Source organism: Motacilla alba, chromosome 22 (assembly GCF_015832195.1).
Source record: "Motacilla alba alba isolate MOTALB_02 chromosome 22, Motacilla_alba_V1.0_pri, whole genome shotgun sequence".
NCBI classification, from domain to species: domain Eukaryota; kingdom Metazoa; phylum Chordata; class Aves; order Passeriformes; family Motacillidae; genus Motacilla; species Motacilla alba.
In genome coordinates this window covers 2,682,987-2,710,324 of record NC_052037.1, presented here as the reverse complement: position 1 = coordinate 2,710,324, position 27,338 = coordinate 2,682,987, and the positions used below count along the sequence as shown (strand labels likewise).

At 59.5% G+C, this 27,338-nt stretch overlaps 2 protein-coding genes across 2 annotated transcripts in view; one reads left to right on the top strand and one right to left on the bottom strand.

Moving 5' to 3' along the window:
• The window catches only part of SNRNP200 (small nuclear ribonucleoprotein U5 subunit 200), a 34,002-nt gene extending 22,700 nt beyond the window's left edge, over nt 1-11,302 (bottom strand). The window contains exons 1-13 of the mRNA XM_038160422.1: nt 11,168-11,302; nt 10,185-10,348; nt 9,175-9,346; nt 7,582-7,774; nt 7,282-7,337; nt 5,492-5,590; nt 4,598-4,750; nt 4,027-4,126; nt 3,418-3,554; nt 2,097-2,180; nt 1,621-1,794; nt 1,133-1,270; nt 523-678 (exon numbers count right to left, since the gene is read on the bottom strand). Of these exons, the coding sequence (XP_038016350.1) occupies nt 523-678; nt 1,133-1,270; nt 1,621-1,794; nt 2,097-2,180; nt 3,418-3,554; nt 4,027-4,126; nt 4,598-4,750; nt 5,492-5,590; nt 7,282-7,337; nt 7,582-7,774; nt 9,175-9,346; nt 10,185-10,348; nt 11,168-11,212 (1,671 nt within the window). The 5' untranslated portion in view covers nt 11,213-11,302. The remainder of the gene's footprint in view (nt 1-522; nt 679-1,132; nt 1,271-1,620; nt 1,795-2,096; nt 2,181-3,417; nt 3,555-4,026; nt 4,127-4,597; nt 4,751-5,491; nt 5,591-7,281; nt 7,338-7,581; nt 7,775-9,174; nt 9,347-10,184; nt 10,349-11,167) is intronic.
• A 3,513-nt stretch (nt 11,303-14,815) lies between these two features.
• On the top strand, nt 14,816-23,972 carry SEMA4C (semaphorin 4C). The gene is given in 16 exon segments (XM_038160536.1): nt 14,816-15,296; nt 17,036-17,184; nt 17,261-17,323; nt 18,314-18,412; nt 18,730-18,795; nt 18,797-18,827; nt 18,902-19,018; nt 19,095-19,246; nt 19,845-20,020; nt 20,402-20,546; nt 21,110-21,332; nt 21,719-21,834; nt 21,928-22,085; nt 22,351-22,421; nt 22,991-23,238; nt 23,240-23,972. Coding segments are annotated over 16 exon segments (2,646 nt in total). The 5' UTR covers nt 14,816-15,058; the 3' UTR covers nt 23,834-23,972.
• Nucleotides 23,973-27,338: the final 3,366 nt, after the last annotated feature.

The following is a 27,338-nucleotide window of genomic DNA, read 5'->3' as shown; positions in this document are numbered from 1 at the left end:
CTTCTGGTACTCCCTGGGATGAGATCCCAAATCCCACCTGGATGTCTTCTCCTGTCAGGGAGGTGTGCAAAGCCCCCCAATTCCCTTTTCTCCAGGCTGAGCTCCTTCCCCAGATCCCCCAGGAATTCTCCATCCCTGGACGTTCTCCTACCCCATAACCCATCCCAGATCCTCTTCTCCCAGCTGAGCTCCTTCCCCAGATCCCCCAGGAATTCTCCATCCCTGGACGTTCTCCTACCCCATAACCCATTCCAGATCTTCTTCTCCTGGCTAAGCTCCTCCCCTAGATCCCTCAGGAATTCTCCATCCGTGGAGATTCTCCAACCCCATAACCCATCCCAGACCCCTCAGGAATCCCCCAGAGCCTTCTCCTTGTCCTCCAACTCCTTCCCCACCTCTGTTCCCAACCCCTCCATGATTCCAAACCACCCCTCAGATCTGATCCCACTCATCTCCAACCCCAGCCCTCCTGTGGGACCCGATCCCAAACCTCCTGGGGCTCCGACCCCGCCGATCCCTCACCTTGCTGAAGCTCCCGACCATCTCCTGCACCAGGGACCTCATGGGCGCGATGTAGATGATCTTGAAGTCGTCCACGTTGATGGTGCCGTCCATGTTGATGTGTTTGCCAATCTCCCTCAGCATGCACATCAGCGCCACGTTGGTCTTCCCCGCGCCCTGCAACCGAGGCGTTCCGTCCCAAAAACATCCTGGAATTCTCTTGGACACGTCCAAGGATCTCCAGCCCCAAATCCCAGATCCATCTTGAGGAACACCTTGAGCTTCTCCATCCCCAAACCCCAGATCCACCTTGAGGAACCCCTGAGCTTCTCCATCCCCAAACCCCAGATCCACCTTGAGGAACCCTGAGCTTTTCCACCCCAAAACCCCAGATCCACCTTGAGGAACCCCCTGAGCTTCTCCAACCCAAACCCCAGATCCACCTTGAGGAACCCTGAGCTCTTCCAAGCCCAAAGCCCAGATCCACCTTGAGGAACCCTGAGCTTCTCCACTCCCAAAAAGGGTCACCATCCAGTGCCACGTTGGTCTTCTCCACACCCTGAAACTGAGACATTCCACCCCCAAAAACCCTGGAATTCTTCCCAAAAGCCCCAAAATGCCAGGAGCTCACCGTGGGGGCACAGAGCAGCAGGTTCTCGTCGGACTCCAGCGCCGCCCGGAACAGTTTGCTCTGGATCCTGTTGAGGGTTTTGAAGCCCTCAAAGCCAGCCTGGGCATATTTGGGAAGTTTTTCCACAGAAACCAATTGCTGGGAAGAGAGAAAATGTGGGAAAAAAAGAATTTATGGGTTTTTTTCCAGGTCAAAAAAGGAAAAATTCTGATTTTTTAGGGCTGGAAATGAGGGAAAATTCAATTTTTATCCTCTCAGATTCTACGGAGGAGCCAAATCCTCAAATCACAAAGTGATCCCGGTCTTTGGGAAAATATTTGGGATTAATCCCAATGTGGACACAAAAAAAAAATGGAAATTAATGAAAATAAATCCATTTTTTCCACTTTTTGAGGGGGCAAACTTGGTCAGCTGTGAAGGGTTTGGGTTTTCATGGGAAAAAATGAAAATAAATCAATTTTTTGGTGGTTTTTTTTTTGGGAACAAACCTCGTCAGCCCCGAAGGGTTTGGGTTTTAGGGCAGGGACGTGAACTTCCTCGTATCCCTTGCGCTGTCTCCGGAAGGATCCGTCCGGGAGCTGGCACCTCTTGTTGGCCATGAAGTGACTGCCCTGGGCGAACACCAGATCCTCCAAATCCAGCACCTGCCTGGGAGCCAGAGCCTGGAAAATAATGGGGAAAATGGGAAAAAATGGAGAACAAAATAGAAAAAAATAAAGGGGGAAAATAGAGGGGAAAAAGGAAAAAAAAAGGCAAAAAATGGGGGGAAAAATGGAGGCAAAATGGGGGGAAAAAGGGGGAAAAAATAGGAAAAATGGGGGAAAATGGGGGGAAAATGGGGATTGTTTCTCCTTATGTTGGAAGGGAAAGGTGCAGATTCCAGGTGGGAATCCATCTTCCCTGTGGGATCAAAAGTTTTTTGGGATAGCTGGGGGTGTTGTGGGAGCAAATCCAAGGATTTTACCTCTCCTCCCTGGTCCAGATCCATGGATTCCAGGTCGGTGTCCATGCGGGACTGGCGCACGCGTTCCCGCCGGGAACGCTCCTCCTGAGGGGAAAAATTGGGATTCAACCTCAGGTAAGAGGCTCAGACTCCTCCAAAGCGCTCCTGTTCCCTCAATTCCCGCAATTTCTTCAGGAAAAGGCATCCAAAAATCAGGAATAACCATCTTGATAAAATGGGAATAATCATTTTAGGCTGGAAAACCAAATTTCCCCTCACAAAAATGGCTCCTGTCAGGACAGTTCAACCTGAGGGGAAAAACTGGGATTAAGGCTCACCCTCCTCCATGGTGCTCCTATTCCCTCAATTTCTTTGGGAAAAGGCATCCAAAAATCAGGAATAACCATTTTAATAAACTAGGAGTAATCATTTATGGCGGGAAAACCGAATTTTCCCTCACAAAAATGGCTCCTGCCAGGAATTTTCCTCCTGAGGGGAAAAATCGGGATTCAGCCCCAAGAAAGAGCTCAGACTCGTCCAAAGTGCTGCTGTTCCCTCAATTTTTTAAGAATAAACCAGGAATAACAGTTTTAATAAATCAGGAGTAATCATTTTTGGCAGGAAAACCAAATTCCCCCTCACAAAAATGGCTCCTGCCAGGAACGCTCCTCCTGAGGGGAAAAATGGGGATTGAGGCTCACCCTCCTCCAAACTGCTCCTGTTCCCTCAATCTCCTTGAAAAAATGCACCCAAAAATCAGGAATAACCATTTTAATAAACTGAGAATAATTATTTTAGGCGAGAAAACCAAATTTCCCCTCACAAAAATGGTTCCTGCCAGGACAGTTCATCCTGAGGGGAAAAATCAGGATTTGAGGGGAAAAATCAGGATTCAGCCCCGGGAAAGAGCTCAGACTCCTCCAAAGTGCTGCTGTTCCCTCAATTTTTTAGGAATAAACCAGGAATAACCATTTTTATAAATCAGGAGTAATCATTTTTGGCAGGAAAACCAAATTTCCCCTCACAAAAAACGGCTCCCACACCTGAGGGGAAAATTGGGATTCAGCCTCTTAAAGTGCTTCTGTTCCCTCAATTTCTTTGGAAAACTCATCCAAAAAACCAGGAATAACCATTTTGATCAACCAGGAACAATCATTCGGGATATTTTGTGGGATTTGGGGCATTTCAGGCTGATTTTTTTGGTGGGATTTTGAAGGAAAAACAAACCCTGGGAAGGCCAAAGCGACCACAGCAGCGTCGCTTCCCCGCAGATTTTTGGGGGATTCCAGCCCCCATTTCCAACCCCAAACCCAAATCCCACAAATCCCATAAAATTCCTGACCCGGATCAGATCCTCTTTTTCCGTCTCGTGGAGCTGGTAGAGGAATTTGGAGAGCTCGGGGTCGGCCTCCATCTTGCCCATGATGCGTTCCTTCTCCGCCTCGCTCTGCGCGCTGGCCAGCAGGGTACAGTACAGGACTGGGAAAACCAGGGGGAAAATCAACATTTTGGGGATTTTTCTGGGATTTATTGGGATAATTTTTTAATTTTCTGGGATTTTTTTGGGATTTGCATGAGATTCGTAGGGGAATTTTATGGGATTTGTTGGTTTGGGGATTGTTTAAGGGGAATTTTATTAGAATTTTACGTGGGTTTTTTGGGATTTGTCGGTATTTTGATGGGATTTTTTAGATGGGATTTTTAATGGAAAGTTTTTGGGACTTCTACGGGATTTGCTGGGAATTTGGGGGATTTTGATGGGATTTGCTGGGATTTCTATGGGAATTTTTGGGATTTGATGGGATTTTTTGGGGGATTTTGATGGGATTTTTTGGGGGATTTTGATGGGATTTTTTGGGGGATTTTGATGGGATTTTTTGGGGGGATTTTGATGGGATTTTTTGGGGGATTTTGCAACCATTATTCCATTGGAAAAGGAAAACAAACTCACTCATCATCCTGTGCTGCCTGAGGACCTTGATGAAGTCGAAGGTGTTGAAGCCCAGCAGCAGCACCAGCTGGTTCTCACATTCCCGGTCATCGCTGGCAGTCTGGGGGGAAAAAACCATGGAATTCTCACACCCAGGGAACCGAGATCCCTGATTTCCATGGGATGGAGGTGAGGAGAGGTCAGGAAGAGAGAAGAAAAAAATCCTGGTGGCTAAAAAGTTATTCTGGAAGCTAAAAAATAAGCCCAAAATTCCCATTTTTCCACAAAAATACGGGAATCGGGAGGGGAACAACCCATGGAGGCGCAAAAACAATCCCCAAAATTCCTAATTTTCCTCAAAAACATGGAAATCAGGAGGGGAACAACCCACGGAGGAAGGAAAAACGATGCCAGAAATTCCCATTTTTCAAAAAAACTATGGAAATCAGGAGGGAAAACACCCCATGGGCCACGATTTCATAGGAAAAACCACCCCAAAATCCCATAAAAACCCAAGGAATTAATTTGGACCCAAATTCCCGCTTTTAGAGGGAGAATTCCCCCAAATCCCAAGGATTTGGAGGCCACAGACCTTGAGGATCTCCAGGACCTCATCTGCCTTTTTTTGGGAGACGATGGCGTCGTCGTAGAAGCGGCTGAGCTGGCGCTGCAGCCAGAAGGCGTCAATGTCCCGCGGGTGGAGATCCTTCTTCTTGGAGCTCATCAGCTCCCCCGAGGCCACCAGCTGCAAAATCCCCAAAATTCCCATTATTCCTGGAGTTTGGGATTGCTTAAATCCCAAAAAATCCCATCAAAATCCCATCAAAATCTCATTATTCCCATGTTTTTGATGTCCCATGGGTGGCAGGTTCTTCTTCTTGGAGCTCATCAGCTCCCCCGAGGCCACCAGCTGCAAAATCCCAAAAATTCCCATTATTCCTGGGATTTGAGGAAGTTTAGGGCCACGAAATCCCGAAAAATCCCATCAAAATTCCGGAAAACCCCATAAAAATCTCATTATTCCCAAGTTTTCGATGTCCTGCAGGTGGCAGGTTCTTCTTCTTGGAGCTCATCAGCTCCCCCGAGGCCACCAGCTGCAAAATCCCCAAAATTCCCATTTTCTTGGGATTTGAGGAAGTTCAGGGCCATGAAACCCCATAACATTAAAAAAAATCCCTTCAAAATCCCATCGTTCCCTGGGTTTGGGGTGGAATGTTTATGGAGACAAAATCCCCAAAATTCCCACAAAAATCAGATAAAAATCTTAAAAATTCCCATAAAAATCCCTCAAATTCCCATCAAAATCCCAAAAATTTCCCACCAAAAGCTCATAAAATTCCTAAAAAAATTCCCATAAAATTCCCATTGAAAATCCCATTTAAAATCTCGAAATTCCCATTAAAACCCCATAAAAACCACCAAAAAAACCCCCAAAATTCCCATTATAATCCCAACTATTCCCATTTCTTGGTAATTCCATACTCACGTTGGCCGAGAGCGTGCAGCGCACCACGGCCTCGTCCCCCTCCAGGTCATCGTCGGACGCCTCGTCCCGAACCTCCCCGTAGATGTCCTCGTCCCCCTCCTGTGGGGACAGTGCCATTATTACCCTCAAAAATCCCATTTTTACCCCATTTTCCCCCCAGAAATCCCTATTTTTGTCCCATTTTTCCCTCAGAAATCCCATTTTTACCCCTCTTTTCCCTCAGAAATCCCATTTTTACCCCATGTTCCCCCCATTTTCCCCTCAGAAATCCCATTTTGGCCCCATTTTTCTCTCAGAAATCCCATTTTGGCCCCATTTTCCCCTCAGAAATCCCATTTTCCCCTCAGAAATCCCATTTTGGCCCCATTTTTCCCTCAGAAATCCCATTTTTGCCCCTTCAATCCTCAAAAATTCCATTTTTACCCCTCTTTTCCCTCAGAAATCCCATTTTTACCCCTTTATTCCTCAAAAATCCCATTTTTATCCCTCTTTTCCCTCAGAAATCCCATTTTTGCCCCTCTTTTCCCTCAGAAATTCCATTTTACCCCATTTTTCCCTCAGAAATCCCATTTTTGCCCCTCTTTTCCCTCAGAAATTCCATTTTACCCCATTTTTCCCTCAGAAATCCCATTTTTGCCCCTCTTTTCCCTCAGAAATCCCATTTTTTCCCCATTTTCCCCTCAGAAATCCCATTTTTGCCCAATTTTTCTCTCAGAAATCCCTTTTTTGCCCATTTATTCCTCAAAAATTCCATTTTTACCCCATTTTCCCCTCAAAAATCCCATTTTTACCCCTCTTTTCCCTCAGAAATCCTACTTTTACCCCTTATTCCCCTGCCCCAAATCCTCTTTTTTAAGCTCCAAAATCCCATTTTGATCCCTTTTTCCCTTCCAAAATCCCCTTTTATCCCTTTCCTCCCAAAATATGGGATCGAGGGAAATAAGAATGGGATCGAGGGAAATGAATGGGATCAAGGGAAGTGGGAATGGGATTGAGGGAAATGGGAATGGGATCGAGGGAAATGGGAGCGAGGGAAATGGGATTGAGGGAAATGGAAATGGGATCGAGGGAAATGGGATCGAGGGAAATGAATGGGATCGAGGGAAATTAATGGGATCGAGGGAAACGGGAATGGGATTGAGGAAAATGGAAAAAAGGGAAATGGAAATGGGATAAAGGGAAATGGGATCAAGGGAAATGGAAATGAGGAAAATGGGAAAAAGGGAAATGGAAATGGGATAAAGGGAAATGGAAATGGGATAAAGGGAAATGGAAATGGGATTGAGGGAAATGGGAAAAAGGGAAATGGAAATGGGATAAAGGGAAATGGAAATGGGATAAAGGGAAATGGGATCAAGGGAAATGGAAATGAGGAAAATGGGAAAAAGGGAAATGGAAATGGGATTGAGGGAAATGGGATCAATGGGGAACCAAGAGGAAAATGGGATCAAGGGAAATTGGGATCAAGGGAAACAGGAATGGGATTGAGGAAAATGGAATAAAAGGAAATGGAAATGGGATAAAGGGAAATGGATAAAAGTGGTCCTACAAGGAAAATGGGATGGAGGGAACGGGATGAAGGGAACGGGATGAAGGGAACGGGATGGAGGGAACGGGATGGAGGGAACGGGATGGAGGGAACGGGATGGAGGGAACGGGATGGAGGGAATCGGGATGGAGGGAATCGGGATGGAGGGAACGGGATGGAGGGAATCGGGATGGAGGGAATCGGGACAGGGGTGACCCCCCAGGTGACCCCTCCAGGCTGACGGGGCCGGAGCCGTCCCCACCTCCTCGTCGGACTCGAACTGCACGTTCACCCCGTAGGTCTCGTCGATGTTGTCATCTGCAGGGAACAGCACACGGGATTCCTGGGAATTGCCGGAATTCGGCACGGGATCCACCCGGAATTTGAAAAAATGCTCCAAAAGTTTGCCAAAAATTGCAAAAAAAATCGGGAAAAAATTGCGAAAAATCCCCCAAAAAATCCCTAAAAAATCCCCCAAAAAATCCAAAAAGGATTTTAAAAAATCCCCCAAAAATGGCGAAAAAATCCCAAAAAATCCCCAAAATTCCCAGCTTTGTCCTACCCATGTTCTGGATGTCCTTGTCCCCGCCGTAGTCGGTGATCTTCTTGCCCAGGTTGACCAGGACGTGGTAGCGCGTGTCGTCGGTGGGGCCCAGCAGCAGCTCCACCTCCTTGCGCCGCTCCTTGTCCCGCAGCTTCTCGTTCTTCAGCACGGCCAGGACCTCGTCGGCCGCCCCGCACAGGATGTCCCGGGGCTGGAGGGGGACAACGCAGTGGGAATGCTGAGCTGGGAGCAGGATGGAGCCACCTGGGGCACTGGGACATGTCCCAGCTCGTGGTGGGACCAGAGGAGCTTTGGTGTCCCTCAAACCCCAATTGGTCCATGTGGAGATTGGGGTGGGATTTTGGGAAGAAACATTGGGGGAGGAGCTGGGATGGATTCCCAGAGGAGCTGGGATCCCTGGGAGTGTCCAAGCCCAGGTTGGAGCCACCTGGGACAGTGGGAAATGTCCCAGTTTGTGGTGGCACCAGAGGAGCTTTGGTGTCCCTCAAACCCAAACCTCCATGAGGAGATTTAGGCGGGATTTTGGGTGGGGGGCTGGGATGGATTCCCAGAGGAGCTGGAATCCCTGGAAGTGTCCAAGCCCAGGCTGATCCAGCAGAAAACATCTCAACCCATGGTGGAACTTCACAACTTCTACAAACCCTTCCAACCCAACCCATTCCATGGTTCCATGTAGACATTTAGGATGAGGAGCTGGGATGGAATTCCCAGAGAAGCTGGAATCCCTGGAAGTGTCCAAGGCCAGGTTGATCCAGCAGAAAACATCTCAACCCATGGTGGAACTTCACAACTTCTACAAACCCTTCCAACCCAACCCATTCCATGGTTCCATGTGGACATTTAGGATGAGGAGCTGGGATGGAATTCCTGGCTGGGATGGAATCCCTGGAAGTGTCCAAGCCCAGGCTGATCCATCAGAAAACACCCAAACCGCGGTGGAACTTCACAACTTCTACAAACCCTTCCAACCTAAACCATTCCATGGTTCCATGTGGACATTTAGGATGAGGAGCTGGGATGGAATTCCCAGAGAAGCTGGGATCCCTGGAAGTGTCCAAGCCCAGGCTGATCCATCAGAAAACACCTCAACCCGTGGTAGAACTTCTACAAACCCTTCCAACCCAACTCATTCCATGGATCCATGTGGAGATTTAGGATGAGGAGCTGGGATGGAATCCCTGGAAGTGTCCAAGGCCAGGCTGATCCAGCAGAAAACATCTCAACCCGTGGTAGAACTTCTACAACCCCTTCCAACCCAACCCATTCCATGGATCCTTGTGGACATTCAGGTGGGATCTTGAGATGGAAGCCCTGGAAGTGTCCAAGCCCAGGCTGATCCATCAGAAAACACTCAACCCGTGGTAGAACTTCTACAACCCCTTCCAACCCAACCCATTCCATGGTTCCATGTGGAGATTTAGGATGAGGAGCTGGGATGGAATCCCTGGAAGTGTCCAAGCCCAGGCTGATCCATCAGAAAACACCCAAACCACGGTGGAACTTCACCACTTCTACAACCCCTTCCAGCCCGGCCTCCTCCCTGGGGACACCAGGGCCGGGTGCCCACGTCCCGCGGGTCCCCGGGCTCACCTGGTCGCCCAGGGCGGCCTGGATGAAGCTGAGCAGGACCTCGTAGGTCTCGCGCGTCTCCTTGGTCTTGGGCTTGTAGATGATGCCCACCATCTCGTCGATGCCCTCGGACAGCAGCGTGTAGCCCTTCATCTTGTTGATGTCGTGCCGGTCCTCGTCCCTCTTCCTCCTCCTGGAGAAACCGGGGACAATCAGGAAATTATCGATTTATTCCCGAAAAAAATGGGAAATTATCGATTTATTCCCAAAAAAACGAGAAATTATTGATTTATCCCCCCCAAAAAAATGAGAGAAAATTGATTTCTTTTCAATTTTTCCAAGCGTCGACAGCTCCCAGTCGGGTTGGGTTTGGGGGTTTTGGGTTTTCCAACCCCAAAAATTCCTAAAAACGTCGAGTCGGAAAAGGGGAAGATCCAAAAAAAGAGGTTTTTTAGGATATTTGGCACCAGGAAAAGCAGATTTTTGGGGATATTTGGCACCAGGAAAAGCAGATTTTTTGGGGGTATTTAGCACCAAGAAAAGCTGATTTTTTGGGATATTTGGTACCAAAAAAAAGCAGGTTTTTTGGGGTACTTAGCACCAAAAAAAGCAGATTTTTTTGGATATATAGCACCAGGAAAAGCAGATTTGTTGGGGTATTTAACACCAAAAAAAAGCAGATTTTTTAGGGATATTTAGCACCACAAAAAGCAAAATTTTGGGGATATATGGCACCAGGAAAAGCAGATTTTTTTTATATTTTGCACCAAGAAAACAAGATTTTTTTGGGATACTTCGCACCAAAAAAAAAGAGATTTTTTTTTTGATATTTAGCACCAAAAAAAGCAATTTTTGGGGATATCAAGCACCAAGAAAAGCAAATTTTTAGGGATATTTAGCACCAAGAAAAGCAGATTTTTTAGGGTATTTGGCACCAAAAAAAGCAGATTTTTTTGGGAAATGAACCCCCAACAAAAGCGGAAGCCCTCCCAGCAGTTCCCCCGGGCTGAAGCCGCCGCTGTCCCGCTCACTTGGCTCTCCTCTCCTCCTGCATCTGGGGTTTGGTCCTCTGCGCCTTGTCCCCCATGCGCGTCCCCTCCAGCTTCCCCACCAAGGACAGCACCTCCCCCGTGGGCTCGTCCCGGCGCGTGCGGTCGATCAGCGAGCGGTCGGCTTGGAGAACCAGGTTGGAGTTCTGGGGGGAAACGGGGAAAATGGGATTAAAGTGGGGTAAAATGGGGTAAAATGGGGTAAAATGGGAAAAATTGGATTAAAATGGGGTAAGATGGGGGGAAAAATGGGATTAAATTGGATTAATGTGGAGTAAAATGGGGTAAAATGGGATAAAAGTGGATTAAAATGGGGTAAAATGGGGAAAAATGGGGTCAAAATGGGATTAATGTGGGGTAAAATGGGATTAAACTGGATTAAAATGGGATAAAATTGGATTAAAATGGGGTCAAATGGGATAAAATTGGATTAAAATGGGGTAAAATGGGGAAAAATGGGATTTACTGGAATTCAAATGGGATTTGGGGGGATGGGAATGGGGTTTAGGGGGTGCCTTGGGGTTGGGAGGAGGGCAAGAGGTCAAAAAGTGGGACTGGGGATCCCAAAATGGGGATGGGGATCCCAAAATGGGGATGGGGAGGGGTCAAGGGATCCCAAAATGGGGATGGGGAGGGGTCAAGGGGTCCCAAAATGGGGATGGGGATCCCAAATTGGGGATGGGGATCCCAAAATGGGGATGGGGATCCCAAAATGGGGATGGGGATCCCGAAATGGGGATGGAGGATCCCAAAATGGGACCGGAGGGTTCAAGGGGTCCCAAAATGGGGCTGAGGGCTCCAAGGGGACCCCAAACGGGACCGGGGGTGTCCAAACGGGTCAGGGGATGCCAAAATGCGGTCCGAGGTCCCGAAACGGATCCCAGAATTGGGGTGGAGGCAGCTCAGGGTACCGGGATGCGCTCACGGTAACGGGACGGGGTTCAGGGCACCGAGCGCGCACTCACCGCCTTGTACTCATACTGCAGGCTACGGGCGGTCACGTCCGCCATGGCTGCACCGGGAACGGGGCCCCGAACGGGGCCGGGAACGGGAACGGGACCGGGAACGGGACCGGGAACGGGCCCTGACGAGGCCGCGCCGCCGCACCGGAAGCTCCCTCAGCAGAACTTCCGGGTTACCCGGAAACGTGCCTGCGCCCGGGCGAGCTAGGCTCCGCCCATCTCTCGTTCTGATTGGTTGGTACCCGCTAAATCCCGCCCCACGCGCCGGGAGCTGTCTATGACTGGTCGGGCCGCCAGCCCGCCATGGTTTGATTGACGTTTGAGCGCCTGTGGGCGGCGGGGCGGGGCAGAGGGCGGGGTCAACGCGAAGTTCGCCGCTTCCTATTGGTCGAGTATGTGAAAACCACGCCCTCCTCGGTCAGACCACGCCCTTTTCCGGTGAGGGCACACGTGGTGCCCACGGTGGGGGGGGGGCGACACCCCCAATTGTCCCCAAGGACCTCCCTGTGCCCCAAGGGGGGCATCGAGGGGTTCCCCGGGCATCCAGGGGTCCCTGGTACTGGGAGAGGTCCCTGGGCATCCAGGGGTCCCTGGTACTGGGGGGTCTCTGGGCATTGAGGGGGTCCTTGGGCCTTTGGGGGTCCCTGGGCATCATGGGGTCCTCGAGCATCTGGGGGTCTTTGGCCATTTGGGGGTTTCTGAGCATTTGGGGGTCCCTGGGCATCTGGGGGTCCCTGAGCATTTGGGCGTCCCTGGGCCTTTGGGGGTCTCAGGGCATTGAGGGGTCTCTGGGCATCTGGGGGTCCCTGGGCATTTGGGGGTCTCTGGGCATCGAGCGGTCTCTGGGCATCTTGGGGTACCTGGGCCTTTGGGGGTGCCTGGGCATTGAGGGGTCCCTGGGCATTGAGGGGTCCCTCTCTCCAGTGCCACCCCCGCGCTGGTTTTGGGGACACAGCTCGGTGCCCTCTGCGGTGCCCTCGTTATCTCGGCCCCGTTAATTAGCAGAGCGTGGTGCCAGCGCCTGGAGAGGTGCCCGGCGGCCGTGCCAGCTCGGCCGGGTCCCAGCGGGATGGCACCACGTGGCACTTGTCCTGTCCCTGGAGGTGACCCGGCTGTGCTGCCACACCTGGGCTTCGTCCTCATCCCCTCCTTCATCATCCTCACCGGGAAGGGATCCTGGGCACAGGGATGGCACCAGGGTGGCACTGGGATGGCACTGAGAGTGGCACTGGGATGGCAACAATGGTGGCACAGAGAGTGGCACTGGGATGGCACTGAGAGTGGCATTCGGATGGCACCAGGGTGGCACTGGGATGGCAACGATGGTGGCACAGGGATGGCACCAGGGTGGCACTGGGATGGCACTGAGAGTGGCACAGGGGATGGCTCTGGGATGGCATCAGGGTAGCACTGGGATGGCACTGAGAGTGGCACTGGGATGGCACCAGGGTGGCACAGAGAGTGGCACTGGGATGGCACCAGGGTGGCACAGAGGATGGCACCAGGGTGGCACTGGTCAAACTGGGCTGGAGCGGGATGAACTGAGCTCAACTGGGATGGGTCAAACTGGGGTGAACCGGGCTGAGCTGAGCCCAACTGGGATAGGCCGAGCCTGGTTAAGCTGAGCTGAACTGAGCCAAACTGGGGTGGGTAAAACCAGGCTGAGCCGAGCTGAGCCAGGCCAGTAAGGCCAGGCTGGGCTGACCCGGGTCAAACCAGGCTGGGCTGACCCGGGTTAAACCAGGCTGGGTTAACCCAAGCTGGATTGAGCTGAGCCCTACCAGGACACTCCAAACTGGGCCGAGCCTAGTTGAGCTGAGCCGGGCCAGTGGGGCCGAGCTGGGCTGACAGGTTCTGGATCCGACCCAAACCGAGCCGAAACGGGCTGGGCTAAGCGCGGTTGAGCCAACTGGTCCCAGTAAGACCCGACTGGTTCCGAGCAGTTCCGAGCTGAGCCGAGCGATTCCGAGCGCTCGCGGTTCCGACTGGACCGGGGTCCGATCAGACCCGAGCGGTTCCGACCTGACCCGAGCGGTTCCGATCTGACCCGACCCGACCCGAGCCCCCCTCCTCTGAGGGGGCCAGTGACGTCACGGGAGGGGCGGGGCCGCTCGGGGCCGCGCGGCGCGCTCCCGCCGCCGCCCCTCACGGCCGCTCCCGCCTCCCGCGCCCCGGCCGGGCCCCCCCGCGCCCCCCGGAACCCCCGCCCCGCTCCGCCGCCTCCCTCCGCCGCCCCGCCCGGGCCCCCGCCCCGCTCCGCCGCCGCCCGCCGCCCGCCGCCGCGGCCGGGCCCCCCCAGACCCCCCCCCGCCCCTCACGGCCGCCTCCCGCCCCGCCGCCGCCGCCGCCGCCGCCGCCGCGCCCTGAGGTGAGTGCGGGCCCCCACCCCCGCCCCGCCCCGGTATTGTTGTGGCGGAGCCGCGGGGGCGGGAGGAGGAGGGGGAGGCGCTTTGTTCCTCCCGGTACCGGGGATCGCCCCCGGCTCCCCCCCCCGCTCCCCTCCCCGCCCGTGGATGGGGGGGCCGGAATCGCCCCCTCGGCCGCCGGGAGCCGTCGGTGCAGCGGGAACCCCCCCCCTCGGTAACGGCAGCGGGGAGCGGGGGGTGCCGGGGGCGCGTGGCTCGGGCGGGCAGCGCCGTGGGGACCGCGGGTGGCAGCGCCGTGGGGACCTGGGGTGGCACCGCGATGGGGACCCCCAGTGGCACCGCGGTGGGGATCCCCGGTGGCACCGTGGTGGGGACCCCCCGGCCGGGCCCCTCGGGGCGCTCCCGGAGTGTCCAGCGCCAAACTTGGGGACCGCGGGGCCACCGGCCTGGCTGTGGCACCCCGCGGGTGGCTGTCCCCGCTTTGGGGACCCGGCCGTGGCCGCGGCACCCGGGGCACGCCGGTGCTGTCCCGTGGCCTGTGGCACTGTCGCCGTGCTTTGTCCCTGCCGCCGTGCCTGTTGCGAGCCCAGCCGCGCCTGTTGAGCCCCGGCCGTGCCCGCGGCAGCCTGGCCGCTCCTGGGGCACCCCAGCTGTGCCCAGGGCACCCCAGGCTGGCCCGTGGCACCCCGCATTCACCTCTCGTGCCCCGGCTGTGCTCGTGGCACCCCGATTTTGCCCGTGGCACCCCGGCCAGGCCTGTGACAACCCCCCCCATCTTTGCCTGTGCCCCGACCCTCCCAGTGGCACTCCAGCTGGCACCCCAAATGTGCCCGTGGCACCCCAGCCGTGTCCCTGGCACCCAGATGTACCCCTGACACCCCAACTGCCCCTGTGGCACCCCAGATGTGCCAGTGCCGCCCCAGCTGTGCCCTTGGCACCCAGATGTTCCTGTGGCACCCCAGCTGTGCCAGTGCCACCCCAGCTGTGCCAGTGCCACCCCAGATGCGGCTGTCACACCCCATCTGTGTCCCCAGCATCCCAGATGCGGCTGTCACACCCCAACTGTGTCCCCAGCATCCCAGATGCGGCTGTCACACCCCAGATATGGCCATGCCACCCCAGATGTGGCTGTCACACCCCAGATACGGCCGTGCCACCCCAGCTGCGCCCGTGCCACCCTCACCCCTCCGCCCCAGGAAGCCCGGCCGGGGTGTCCCCCATTCCCACGGCCCTTCCCGTCCCCCCACCCTCCCGGAAATCCTTCCCGAGCCGTCACCGGGGGCCCCCCCGAGCCCCCCCGACTTCCTGCTTCCCGCCGGGCCAGGGCAGAACAATTCCCGGCCGCATCCTGCCCGCCCCGGGGGCACCCCTGAGGGCACCCCCGGGGGCACCGGGGGGTCCCGGGCAGGACGCGGTGGTGAGGGGGGGGGGTGGGCAGCAGCCGTTCCCCCCTACCCCACCCCCCCATTTCCTCGGAGTGTCCCCCCGGGGCGTGGGGTGCCCCCGGCCTCGTGACACCGCGGCCTCAATGCCGCCTTGTGCCCGCGCCGCCCGCGTGACGCCGCCGCCGCCGCTGCCCCGTGGCACTGACGGGGCCCCGGCGTGGCCGTGTCCCCTCGCAGGGACCCCGCGGCGTCCCCAGAGCCACCCCGGTGCCATGGCCGTTGTCACCGTGCTGCTGGCGCTCGTCACCGCTGCCACCCGCGCCGCTGGCAGCCCGGGGGCATCGTGGAGTGCCGTGCCCAGGAGGACCGTGCCCTACCGGGGTGAGTGCCAGGGGGGTCGGGGACGGGTCGCGGGCTGTCGTCACCACCTCGGGTGGCTTTTGTCCCCTCCTCATCCCCACAGTTTGTCAGCGCTGCGGGGTGGGTGGGTGTCCCCAAAACCGGGGTGTGGGGACACGCAGGGATGTGCCACATGTGCCATCCCCGGTCCTGTGCCAGCGCCTGGAGGCCACTGCCCGGTGCTGTGTCCCTTGTCCCCATCCCTGTGCCCTGTCCCCTGTCCCCATCTCTGCCCTGTCCCCTACTTGTCTCTCTGCTCTGTCCCCTGTCCCCATCCCTATGCCGTGTCCCCTGTCCATCTCTCTGCTCTGTCCCCTGTCCTATCCCTGTCCCCTGTCCCCATCCCTCTGCCAGGTCCTTTGTCCTGTCCCTCCTCCATGTCCCCTGCGTCCACGTCCTGCCACCACCCTGTCCCATCCGTCTGCCGTGTCCCTTGTCCCATCCCTCGGCCATTTCCTGTCCCCACGCCCTGCCATCATCCTGTCCCATCCCTCGGCCATGTCCCTTGTCCCCATGCCTGTGCTGTGTCCCCCTGCCCTGCCAGCACCCCAAGATTCTGTCTTTGTCCCGTGCCAGCAGTGTCTGTCCCTGCCCTGTGCTGTCACCCTGTGTCGCCGTGCCGTGCCAGCTCCAGTGGCCCTGTCCCCGACCCATGCCCTGTGTCCCCGTGCCGTGCCACATTCCCCTGTCCCCCTGTGGTGGCAGTGCCCCCTGTCCTCCATCCCTGTCCAGTGCCACTGTCCCCATGCCGTGTCCCTTGTCCCCACTCCTTTACTGTGCCACTGTCCCCGTGCCGTGTCCCTTGTCCCCACTCCTTCACTGTGCCACTGTCCCCGTGCCGTGTCCCTTGTCCCCACGCCCAGGACCCCACCCTCAGCCGTGCCGCTGTCCCCGTGCCGCCCCCGCGCCGTGCCAGCCCCGTGTCCCTGTCCCCGCCCGGGGCCCTGGCGCTGTCCCCTCAATGGTTCCTTTCTGCGGAGCCCGGGGGTGGCCGGGGGGCACGGGGGGGGGCGCGGGGGGGGTCCCTGCAAAGGCCACTGTGTTCGGTGACAAAGGGACCTTTGTGTGCCACGGGGCCGGGGGTGGCTGGCGGGGGCGGGGGGTGCCCCCGGGGGTCCCTTCCCTGTGACCCCATGTCCCCACATGGGGGGGGCTTCGGGGGGTGCTCAGCTGGATGTCCCCACACTCTGTGGTGTCCCAGCCTGGTGTCCCTGTCCCCACAGAGCTGCAGGGGGGTCCCAGCCACATGTCCTCACAGTCTGTGGGGTCCCAGCCCGCTGTCCCTTTGTCCCTGCAGTCCGTGTGTCCCCACAGAGCTGTGGGTGGGATCTGGCAGGGCTTGAGTGATGCTGTGGGGTCCCAGCCCGGTGTCCCCTGTCCCCACAGTGTGTGGTGTCCCTGTCCCACAGAGCTGTGGGTTGGGTCTGGCAGGGGTTGGGTGATGCTGTGGGGTCCCAGCCCAGTGTCCCCACAGTGTGTGGTGTCCCAGTGTCCCAGCCCGCTGTCCCTGTCCCCACAGAGCTGCAGATGGGATCTGGCAGGGGTTGGGTGGTTATGTGTGTCCCAGCCCGGTGTCCCCACAGTGTGTGGTGTCCCAGCCCGCTGTCCCTGTCCCCACAGAGCTGCAGATAGGATCTGGCAGGGGTTGGGGGGTTCTGTGGGTCCCAGCCCGGTGTCCCCACGAGCTGTGGTGTCCCAGCCCGCTGTCCCTGTCCCCACAGAGCTGCAGGACACCGCCAAGCGTTTCTCCCAGGGCGGGGTCTCTCACTACCTGACGCTGACGCTGGACGAGGCCGAGGCGCTGCTCTACGTGGGCGCGCGCGAGGCCGTGTTCGCGCTGGCCACGGGCACCGTGGAGCTCAAGGCGGCGGTGAGCACCCCGAAATCAGGGTGGCATTGGGGCCGGGGGGTGCCCTGCCGGCCCCTGACCCCTGTGCCACCCCCAGATCTCCTGGGAGGCGCCCGTGGAGAAGAAGGCGGAGTGCGTGCAGAAGGGCAAGAACAACCAGGTGGGCACGGGGTGCCGGGGGGGTGTGGGGCACCGTGCCAGCTCCAGGGGCTGTGTCCCTGTGCCATGCCGTGTCCCTGTGCCGTGCCAGCTCCAGGGGCTGTGTCCTTGTGCCATGCTGTGTCCCTGGGCTGTGCCAGCTCCAGGGGCTGTGTCCCTGTGCCATGCCGTGTCCCTGGGCTGTGCCAGCTCCAGGGGCTGTGTCCCTGTGCCATGCCGTGTCCCTGGGCTGTGCCAGCTCCAGGGGCTGTGTCCCTGTGCCATGCCGTGTCCCTGGGCTGTGCCAGCTCCAGGGGCTGTGTCCCTGTGCCATGCCGTGTCCCTGGGCTGTGCCAGCTCCAGGGGCTGTGTCCCTGTGCCATGCCGTGTCCCTGGGCTGTGCCAGCTCCAGGGGCTGTGTCCCTGTGCCATGCCGTGTCCCTGGGCTGTGCCAGCTCTAGGGGCTGTGTCCCTGTGCCATGCCGTGTCCCTAGGCTGTGCCAGCTCCAGGGGCTGTGTCCTTGTGCCATGCCGTGTCCCTGTGCCGTGCCAGCTCCAGCATCCCTGTCCCTGTGCCATGCCGTGTCCCTGTGCCGTGCCAGCTCCAGTATCCCTGTCCCTGTGCCATGCCCTGTGTCCCCATGCTGTGCCCCATTCCCCTGTCCCCATGTGGTGGCAGTGCCCCCTGTCCTCTATCCCTGTCCCATGCCAGTGTCCCCATGCCGTGTCCCCTGTCCCCATGCCCTCCGCTTATGCCACTCTCCCTGTGCCTGAAACTATGGTCCCTTTGCTGTGCCACTGTCCCTGTGCCATGTCCCTTGACCCCACGCCCAAGACCCCACCCTCAGCAATGCCACTGTCGCCGTGCCATGTCCCTTGTCCCCTCTCCTTTTCTGTGCCACTGTCCCTGTGCTGTCCCTCTGCTGTGTCCCTTGTCCCCACCCCTTTACCGTGCCACGTCCCCGGTGCCACGTCCCTTGTCCCCGTTAACGTCCCCTGTGTCCCCTCCCAGACCGACTGCTTCAACTACGTGCGCTTCCTGCAGAGCTACAACAGCTCCCACCTGTACGCCTGCGGCACCTACGCCTTCCAGCCCAAGTGCACCTACATCGTGAGTGGGGTCCCCAAAGCCCGGTCCCCAATGTCCCCTGCGCTCCCCAGGGGTGGCCCTGTCCCCAGGGGTGGCATTTAGGGCGGTTTTGTGGCTGTGAGAGCAGGTTGGGGGTGTCTTCTGTGCGCCCAGGGCTGTCCCTGTCCCCATGAGGATCATCCGGGGACATCCCTGTCCGTCATCCACGGGTGTCCCTGTCCCCAGGAGGGTGGCCTGAAGCTGTCCCTGTCCCCAGGAGGGTCACCTGGAGGGCGTCCATGTCCCTGGGGCCTGTCCGGGTGGCACGGATGTGACCCAGTGTCCCCTGTGCCCCCCAGGAGCTCTCCGGCTTCACCCTGGACCCGGTGGCGTTCGAGGACGGCAAAGGCAAATGTCCCTACGACCCCCGCCAAGGGCCACACCGGCCTCATCGTGGGTAGGTGACACCTCTGGGGACACGGTGGGGGTGCCACCCGTGCCCGCCACCCCCCTTAAACACCTCCCTCACAGACGGGGAGCTCTACTCTGCCACCTTCAACAACTTCCTGGGCACGGAGCCCGTCATCCTGCGCAACCTGGGCCCGCACTACTCCATGAAGACGGAGTACCTGACCTCGTGGCTCAACGGTGGGGACGCGCAGGGGACGGGGGACGCGGGAGGGGACAGGGGACGCGGCGCAGGCGTGACAAGGTGCTTTTGCAGAGCCTCACTTCGTGGCGTCGGCCTTCGTGCCCGAGAGCGCGGGCAGCGGCAGCGGCGACGACGACAAGGTTTACTTCTTCTTCAGCGAGCGCGCCGTCGAGTACGACTGCTACGCCGAGCAGGTGGTGGCACGGGTGGCACGGGTCTGCAAGGTACGCCTGGGGACACCTGGGGACACGCCCTGAGCTGTTTCAGGGCTGGCTTTGGGCCGTTGAGTGTGACCGCTGCACTGAGCAGGTGGTGGCACGGGTGGCACGGGTCTGCAAGGTACCTTGTCCTGGTTCCCATGGTCACCATGGTGGCCCTGTCCCGTTGCTCATGGTGGCCTTGTCCCAGTGCCACTGGTCAGCATGGTGGTCTTGTCATGGTGTCCATGGTGGCCTTTTCCTGAAGCCCATGGTCACCATGGTGGCCTTGTCGTGGATGCCCATGGTGGCATTGTCCTGGTGCCCGTGGTCACCATGGTGGCCTTGTCCTGGTGCCCATGGTGGCCTTTTCCTGGTGCCCGTGGTCACCATGGTGGCCTTGTCCTGGATGCCCATGGTGGCCTTGTCCTGGTGCCCATGGTCACCATGGTGGCCTTGTCCTGCTGCCTGCGGTGCTCATGGTGCCCACGGTGGCCATGTCCCGGTGCCCGCGGTGCCCACTTTGCCATGTCCCAGTGCCCGTGGTGCCCACTTTGCCATGTCCCGGTGCCCGCAGTGCCCCCCTTGCCACGTCCCGGTGCCCACAGCGGCCGTGTCCCCGCAGGGTGACGTGGGCGGCGCGCGCACGCTGCAGAAGAAGTGGACGTCGTTCCTGAAGGCGCGCCTGGTGTGCTCGGCGCCCGAGCAGCAGCTGCACTTCAACCGCCTGCAGGCCGTGTTCACCCTGCCCGGTGCCCGCTGGCAGGACACCGCCTTCTTCGGCGTCTTCCAGGCCCGCTGGTGAGTGCCCGCCGTGCCCGCGCCGGCCCCGTGCACCCGGTGGCCTCGTCACGTTGACCATGGTCACCGTAGTGGCCTTGTCCTAGTGCCCGTGGTAGCCCTGTCCTGGTAATCGTGGTGGGCTTGTCCCGGTGCCCATGGTGGCCTTGTTCTGGTGACCGTGATGGTCTTGTCCCTTTGCACGTGGTGGTTTTGTCCTGGTGCCCCTGGTGGCCTTGTCCTGGTGCCCATGGTGGCCTTGCCTTGGTGCCCATGATGGCCTTGTCCCGGTGACCACGGTGGTCTTGTCCTGGTGCCCATGGTGGCCTTGTCCTGCTGCCCATGGTCACCATGGTGGCCTTATCCTGTTGCCCACCGGCTGTCCCCCCGGTGTGCCCGCAGGGGTGACGTGGACGTCTCTGCCATCTGCCGCTACCCCATCCTGGAGGTGAAGAAGGCCTTCGAGGGGCCCTACAAGGAGTACCGGGAGCAGGCGCAGAAATGGGGGCGCTACTCGGGCGAGGTGCCCACGCCCCGGCCCGGCGCGGTGAGAGCGGGCACGGCAGCGGGCTGGGGGGGGGCTGGGGGGCTGCTGGTGCCCCCTGAAGGGTTGGCAGCCATCCATGGGGTGGTGGTGCCCCCTGAAGGGTTGGCATCCATCCACGGGGTGGTGGTGCCCTCCATGGGGTTGGCATCCATCCATGGGGTGGTGGTGCACTCCATGGGGTTGGCATCCATCCGTGGGGTGGTGGTGCACTCCATGGGGTTGGCATCCATCCATGGGGTGGTGGTGCCCTCCATGAGGTTGAGATCTTTTTCTGTTCCTGGTGGTGCCCTCTGAGGGTTGGCATCCATCTGTGCCCCCTCAGATGGATTAGGGTCCATCTGTGCCACCCTGAGAGGGATTGGCATCTATCTGTGCCATCCTGAGATGGATTTGGGATCCATCTGTGCCCTCCTGAGAGGGACTGTGCCACCCTGAGAGGGACTGGCATCTATCTGTGCCATCCTAAGAGGGATTGGGACCCACCCCAGTGCCCCCCGTGTGCCCCCACGTTCCCCCGTGCCCTCCCCCGTGCCCTGACGTTGCCCCCCGCGTGCCCCTGGCAGTGCATCACGGACTGGCACCGGCAGAACGGCTTTGCCAGCTCGCTGGAGCTGCCCGACAACACGCTCAACTTCGCCAAGAAGCACCCGCTGATGGACGAGCCGGTGCCGCCGCAGCGCGGGCGCCCGCTGCTGCTCAAGAGGGATGCCAACTTCACCCAGCTCGTGGTGGACCGCGTGGCGGGGCTGGACGGGGCCACCTACGAGGTGCTCTTCATTGGCACAGGTAATGCCAGGGGACAGGGAATGCCAGGGGACACAGGGAATGCCAGGGGGCAGGGCACATGGACATGGGGCACAGGGACAAGGGGACACAGGTAATGCCAGGGGACAGGGGGCACAGGTAATGCCAGGAGACAGGGCACAGGGGCAGGGGACACAGGTAATGCCAGGGGACAGGGAATGCCAGGGGACAGGGCACAGGGGACATGGGGCACAGCGTGGCAGGGTTGGATGGGGTCACCTACAAGGCGCTCTTCATTGGCACAGGTAATGCCAGGGGACAGGGAGCACAGGGGACAAGGGGCATAGGGGACAGGGCACCAGGGGACAGGGCACCACGTGGCCAGCCCGGGGTGCCCCATCGCTGATGCCCGCCGTGCCAACCCGCAGGTGACGGCTGGGTGCACAAGGCGCTGGATTTGGGCTCCCGCATCCACCTGGTGGAGGAGCTGCAGGTGTTCGAGCCCGCGCAGCCCGTGGAGAGCCTGGTACTGGCGGGCACCAAGGTGAGCGTGCCAGGGGCTGGAGGTGGCGGTGCCACCGCGGTGCCGCCCGGCGGCGTCGCCTCACCGCTGTCCCCTCCCTCCCGCCCCCGGCAGAAGCTGCTGTTCGCCGGGTCCCGCTTGCAGGTGGCACAGCTGCCCCTGGCAGAGTGCGGGCGCTACCAGTCCTGCACTGACTGCGTGCTGGCACGGGACCCCTACTGCGCCTGGAGCCGCAACGGCAGCGCCTGCGTCCGCACCGACGGGCACAACGGGTACGGGCACCCGGGCACGGGCACCGGGGGCACCAGGGCGGCACCCAGCGCACGGGGATGGCACCCAGGGCAGGCTCAGGGTGGAGTTTGGGGAGGGTTCTGTCCCCAGAGGGGCTGGGCACTGCCCAGGGAATGGGCACGGCTCCGAGGAGCTCCAGGAGCATTCGGATCTTGGGGTGTCCGTGCAGGGGTGCCAGGGTGGGGTCGGTGATCCCTGGGGAGGGGGCACCGCGGGTACCCCCCTCACGGTGCCCTCCTCGTGCAGGTCCCACCTGGTGCAGGACGTGCTGAGCTCCGACACCGGCGCCTGCTCCGTGCCACAGGTGGCCAAGCAAGGTGAGACCGGTGCCACACGGGTGTGCCCATGCCATCCTGTGCGCCCCATGCCATCCTGTGGATCCCATCCCATCCCATCCCACCCATCTCATGGACCTCATCCCATCCCATGGATCCTCTCCCACCCCATGGACCCCATTCCATCCCATCCCATCCCATTGTTCCCATCCCATCCCATGGACCTCATCCCATCCCATCCCATCCCATCCCATCCCATCCCATCCCATCCCATCCCATTGTTCCCATCCCACCACACCTCATCCCATCCCATGGATCCCATCCCATGGACCTCATCCCATCCCATCCCATGGACCTCATCCCATCCCATCCCATCCCATGGACCTCATCCCATCCCATCCCATCCCATGGACCTCATCCCATCCCATCCCATCCCATCCCATCCCATCCCATCCCATCCCATCCCATGGATCCCCTCTCACCCCATGGATCCCATCCTACCCCATCCCACTGTTCCCATCCCACCCCATCCCATCCCACGGATCCCATCCCACCCCACCCCACCCCCCGAGCCCCCCGAGCCCGTCCCCGCTGACGCCGTGTCCCCGCAGGCTCCCTGACTCCCAAGAACGTGACGGTGGTGGCGGGCACGGACCTGGTGCTGACGTGCCGCCTGGCCTCCAACCTGGCGCGCGCCCTCTGGACCTTCGAGGGCCGTGCGCTGGCGGCGCAGCAGGCGCTGCTGCTGGGCGAGGCGCGGCTGCGGGCGCTGGTGGTGCCCGGCGCGGGCGCCCAGCACAGCGGCACCTACCGCTGCCTGGCCGAGGAGCAGGGCGCCCGCCTGCCCGCCCAGGAGTACCCGCGTGGCCGTGCTGGCCGGCCCGGGGGCGCCGCTGGAGACGCGGGCGCCGCCGGCGGGCCCGGGCGCGGCGTGGGTGCTGGCCGTGTGCCTGGGCGCCCTGTGCCTGCTGCTGCTGCTGGCCGTGCTGTCGCTGTGGCGCCGGCTGCGCCACGAGCTGGGCAAGGGCGCCAAGGCCATCGAGAGCACCCTGGTGTACCCCATCGAGCTGCCCAAGGAGCCGCCCAGCCCGCGCTTCGCGCCCAGCGCCGCCTCCGACTCGGACGAGAAGCTCTGGGACCCGTCCAGTTATTACTACTCGGACGGCTCGCTGAAAATCGTGCCCGGGCGCGCCGGCCCGGCGGGCGCCGCCCGCTGCCGCAACGGCGGCCCCGGCGCGGCCTCGCCGCCCGCCGCCATCCCCGGGCAGCCGCTGCACTCGCCCACCCGCATCCACCTGGGCCCCCTGCGCGGCTCGGCCTCCAACGGCTACATCCGCCTGGCGCTGGGCGCCGAGGAGCGCCCGGCCTGCGCCGACCTGGCCGAGGAGCTGCGGCGCAAGCTGCAGCAGCGCCAGCCCCTGCCCGACTCCAACCCCGAGGAGTCGTCGGTGTGAGCCGTGCCCGCCGCCGCTCCGGGAGCCGGCGCGGGCACCGCCGAGCGGCAGCGGCGGAGCTGGCACCGGGACCCGGCTGGGGACGGGCGCCTGGCACCGGGATCCGGCTGGGGATGAGCGTCTGGCACCGGGATCCAGCTGAGGACGGGCGCCTGGCATCGGGATCCGGCTGGGGACGGGCGCCTGGCATCGGAACCCGGCTGGGGACGGGCACCTGGCACCAGGATCCAGCTGGGGACGGGTGCCTGGCATTGGAACCCGGCTGGGGACAAGTGTCTGTCACCGGGATCTGGCTGGGGACGCGCGCCTGGCACCAGGATCCGTCTGGGGACGGGCGCCTGGCATTGGAACCCGGCTGGGGATGAGCGTCTGGCATCAGAACCCTGCTGGGGACGGGCGTTTGGCACTGGCACCCAGCTGGGGATGGACACCTGGCACCAGGACCTGGCTCAGGACGGGCACCTGGCACCAGGATCCAGCTGGGGATGGACACCTGGCACCGGCACCCACCCTGGGGACAGGATTGCCACGCTGGTACCCGCCCTGGGGACAGCAGGGTGACCCCAATGCCCGCCCTGGGGACAGCAGTGTCACCACAGGGCTGCCCTGTGTCCCCCCAGTGCCGGTGCCCGCCTTGAGGACTGACACGCTGGCACTGGTGCCCACTTTGGGGACAAGATGGTCACCCCAGCACCCACCCTGGTGACAGCAGTGTCACCCAGTACCCGCCCTGGAAGCAGGAGTGGCACCTCAGTGCCAGGGTCCACCCTGGGGACTGACACGCTGGCACTGGTGCCCACCTTGGGGACAGGATTGTCACCGGTATCTGCCTCAGGGGTGGCACTGCCACCCTGGCACCCAGGATTGTCACTTGGGCAGCTGCCCTGGGCACAGGGCTGGCACTCAGGATTGTCACTTGGGCAGCTGCCTTGGGGACAGGAGTGTCACCCTGGCACCCAGGATTGTCCCTTGGGCAGCTGCCCTGGGCACAGGAGTGTCACCCTGGCACCCAGGATTGTCACCTGGGCAGCTGCCCTGGGGACACGGCTGCCACCCAGGATTGTCACTTGGGGCTGTCACCCAGGATTGTCACCTGGGGCTGCCCCCCTGGCACCGCCGCCACCCAGCCGTGCCACCGCGTCGCTCCGGGCTCGCGGTGCCACCACCTTCGGTACGGTGTCCCCACGGAGGGACAGACTTGGGGACACCCCCGTGCCCGCCCTGTGCCCTCCTCGTGCCCTCGGGCCGATTTTTTTGGGGCCGATTTCGGGTTTTTCCCCCGGCATTTTTCTATCTCCTCCCCTCCCTCCGTGCCCCCCTCGCCAGGGCTCTGTGCCCCCCCTGCCCTGGCCTTTGTCCCCTCCTGTCCCCTGGTGTCCCCACCCCCTGCACGCCCCCCACCCCTTTTGTATAACCCCCCCAAACCCAGTGTAATTTATTTGTTACCGAAATGATATTTATTTCTGTAAATACCTGAGTATTTTTATATTCATAATAAAAGGACTTCCAAAAAAAACCCAACAACAAGGCCCAGCTTTTATCTTTTATTTTTTATTTTTTCTTTCTTTTTTTTTGTTTTCTTGGGGGGTTTTGGGGCAATTTTTGGGGAGGTTTGGGGAAATTTCAGGGGGTTTTTTTGGGAGGTTTTGGGGGAAGTTTTGAGGGAGCTTTGGGGAAGGTTTTTGGGGAGGTTTTGTGTCAGTTTTGGGGAATTTTGGGGAGGTTTCGGGAAAGTTTTGGTTGATGTTTCAGGGGGATTTTGTGGGAGGTTTTGGGGGAAATGTTGGGGAGGTTTGGGGAAATTTTGGGAGATTTTTGGGGGAGTTTTGAGAGATTTTTGGGAGGTTTTGAGCTTTTTGGGAGGTTTTGAGAGATTTTTGGGGGAGTTTTGGGGGGAATTTTTGGGGAGGTTTGGGGAAATTTTGGGGGATTTTTTTGGGAGGTTTTGGGGGGATTTTGGGGAGGTTTGGGAAGGATTTGGGGGGAGATTTTGAGAAGGTTTTGGGGGAGTTTTGAGAGATTTTTGGGAGGTTTTGAGGGAGGTTTTGTGTCAGTTTTTGGGGGAGTTTTTGGGGAATTTTGGGGAGGTTTTGCGGGAGGTTTTGGGGGAGGTTTTTGGGGAGGTTTTGTGTCAGTTCTGGGGGAGTTTTTGGGGAATTTTGGGGAGGTTTTGGGAAAGTTTTATTTGAGGTTTTGGGGAGATTTTGCGGGAGGTTTTGGGGAAGTTTTGGTTGAGGTTTTTGGGGAGTTTTTGGGGAATTTTGGGGTGGTTTTGTGACAGTTTTGCGGGAGGTTTTTGGGGAGGTTTTGTGTCAGTTCTGGGGTGTTTTTGGGGAATTTTGGGGAGGTTTCGGGAAAGTTTTGGTTGAGGTTTTGGGGAGATTTTGGGGAAGTTATGGGGAAGGTTTTTTGGGGAGTTTTTGGGGAATTTTGGGGCGGTTTTGTGTCAGCTCTGGTTGAGGTTTTGTGTCGGTTTTGCGGGAGGTTTTGGTCTCTCCCCCCCCGGTGCTGAGCTCATGGAAAAAGCTCCGGCGGGGCTAAAAAAGGAGAAAAGCGGAGCCGTTCCCAGGCGGGGGGGCCGGGCCGGGCTCCCCCCAATCCCCGGGGGGGCTCCGCTGGAAGGGCAGGAAATGGGGGAGGGGGCTGCGAGCGGCAGGGCCGGGGAAATGGGGCTGGGGGCTGGGGGAGCCCAGGGAGACCCCAAAATAGGGGAGGGGGAGCCCAGGGACACCCCAAAATGGGGGGGGGGGGAGCCCAGGGACACCCCAGAATAGGGGAGGGGGAGCCCAGGGAGACCCCAGAATAGGGGAGGGGGAGCCCAGGGAGACCCCAAAATAGGGGAGGGGGAGCCCAAGTACACCCCAATAGAGGGGAGGGGGAGCCCAGGGAGACCCCAAAATAGGGGAGGGGCCTCCAGGACACCCCAAAATTGGGGAGGGGGACCCCCATTTCTGCTGTGGGACCCCCATTTCTGCTGGGGGACCCCCATTTCTGAGCAGGGAGGAGCTCGGGGACCCCATAAAGGCGTGGGGGAGACCCCTGGGATCCCCTGCTGGGGAGTGGGAGCCCTGCGGCTGCCGCTGCCGATGGGGGTGGGGTTTGGAGACCCCAAATTTTGGGGGGGGGGACGAACCCCGGGGTCCCAAAGGGAGCTTTGAGCGGCTGCTGGCGCCCCCTGGCGGCGGCACGGGGTGAGAGGGTGCGCATGCGCCGCAAGGGTTTGGAAGCGGAGTCCTTCGGCTGCATTCGGCCCTTTCCGGATTCCTTCGGCGTTTTCCGGCCCTTTTCGAGCTCTTTCGGCTTTTTCCGCATCTCCTCGTCCCTTTCCGCCTTCCCTCGTCTCTTTCCGTTCCTCTTCGTCCCTTTCCGCCTCTGCTCGGCTCTCTCCGCCTTCCCTCGGCCCTTTCCGCCTTCCCTCGTCTCTTTCCGCCTCTGCTCGGCTCTCTCCGCCTGCGCTCGGCTCTCTCCGCCTGCGCTCGGCTCTCTCCGCCTGCGCTCGGCTCTT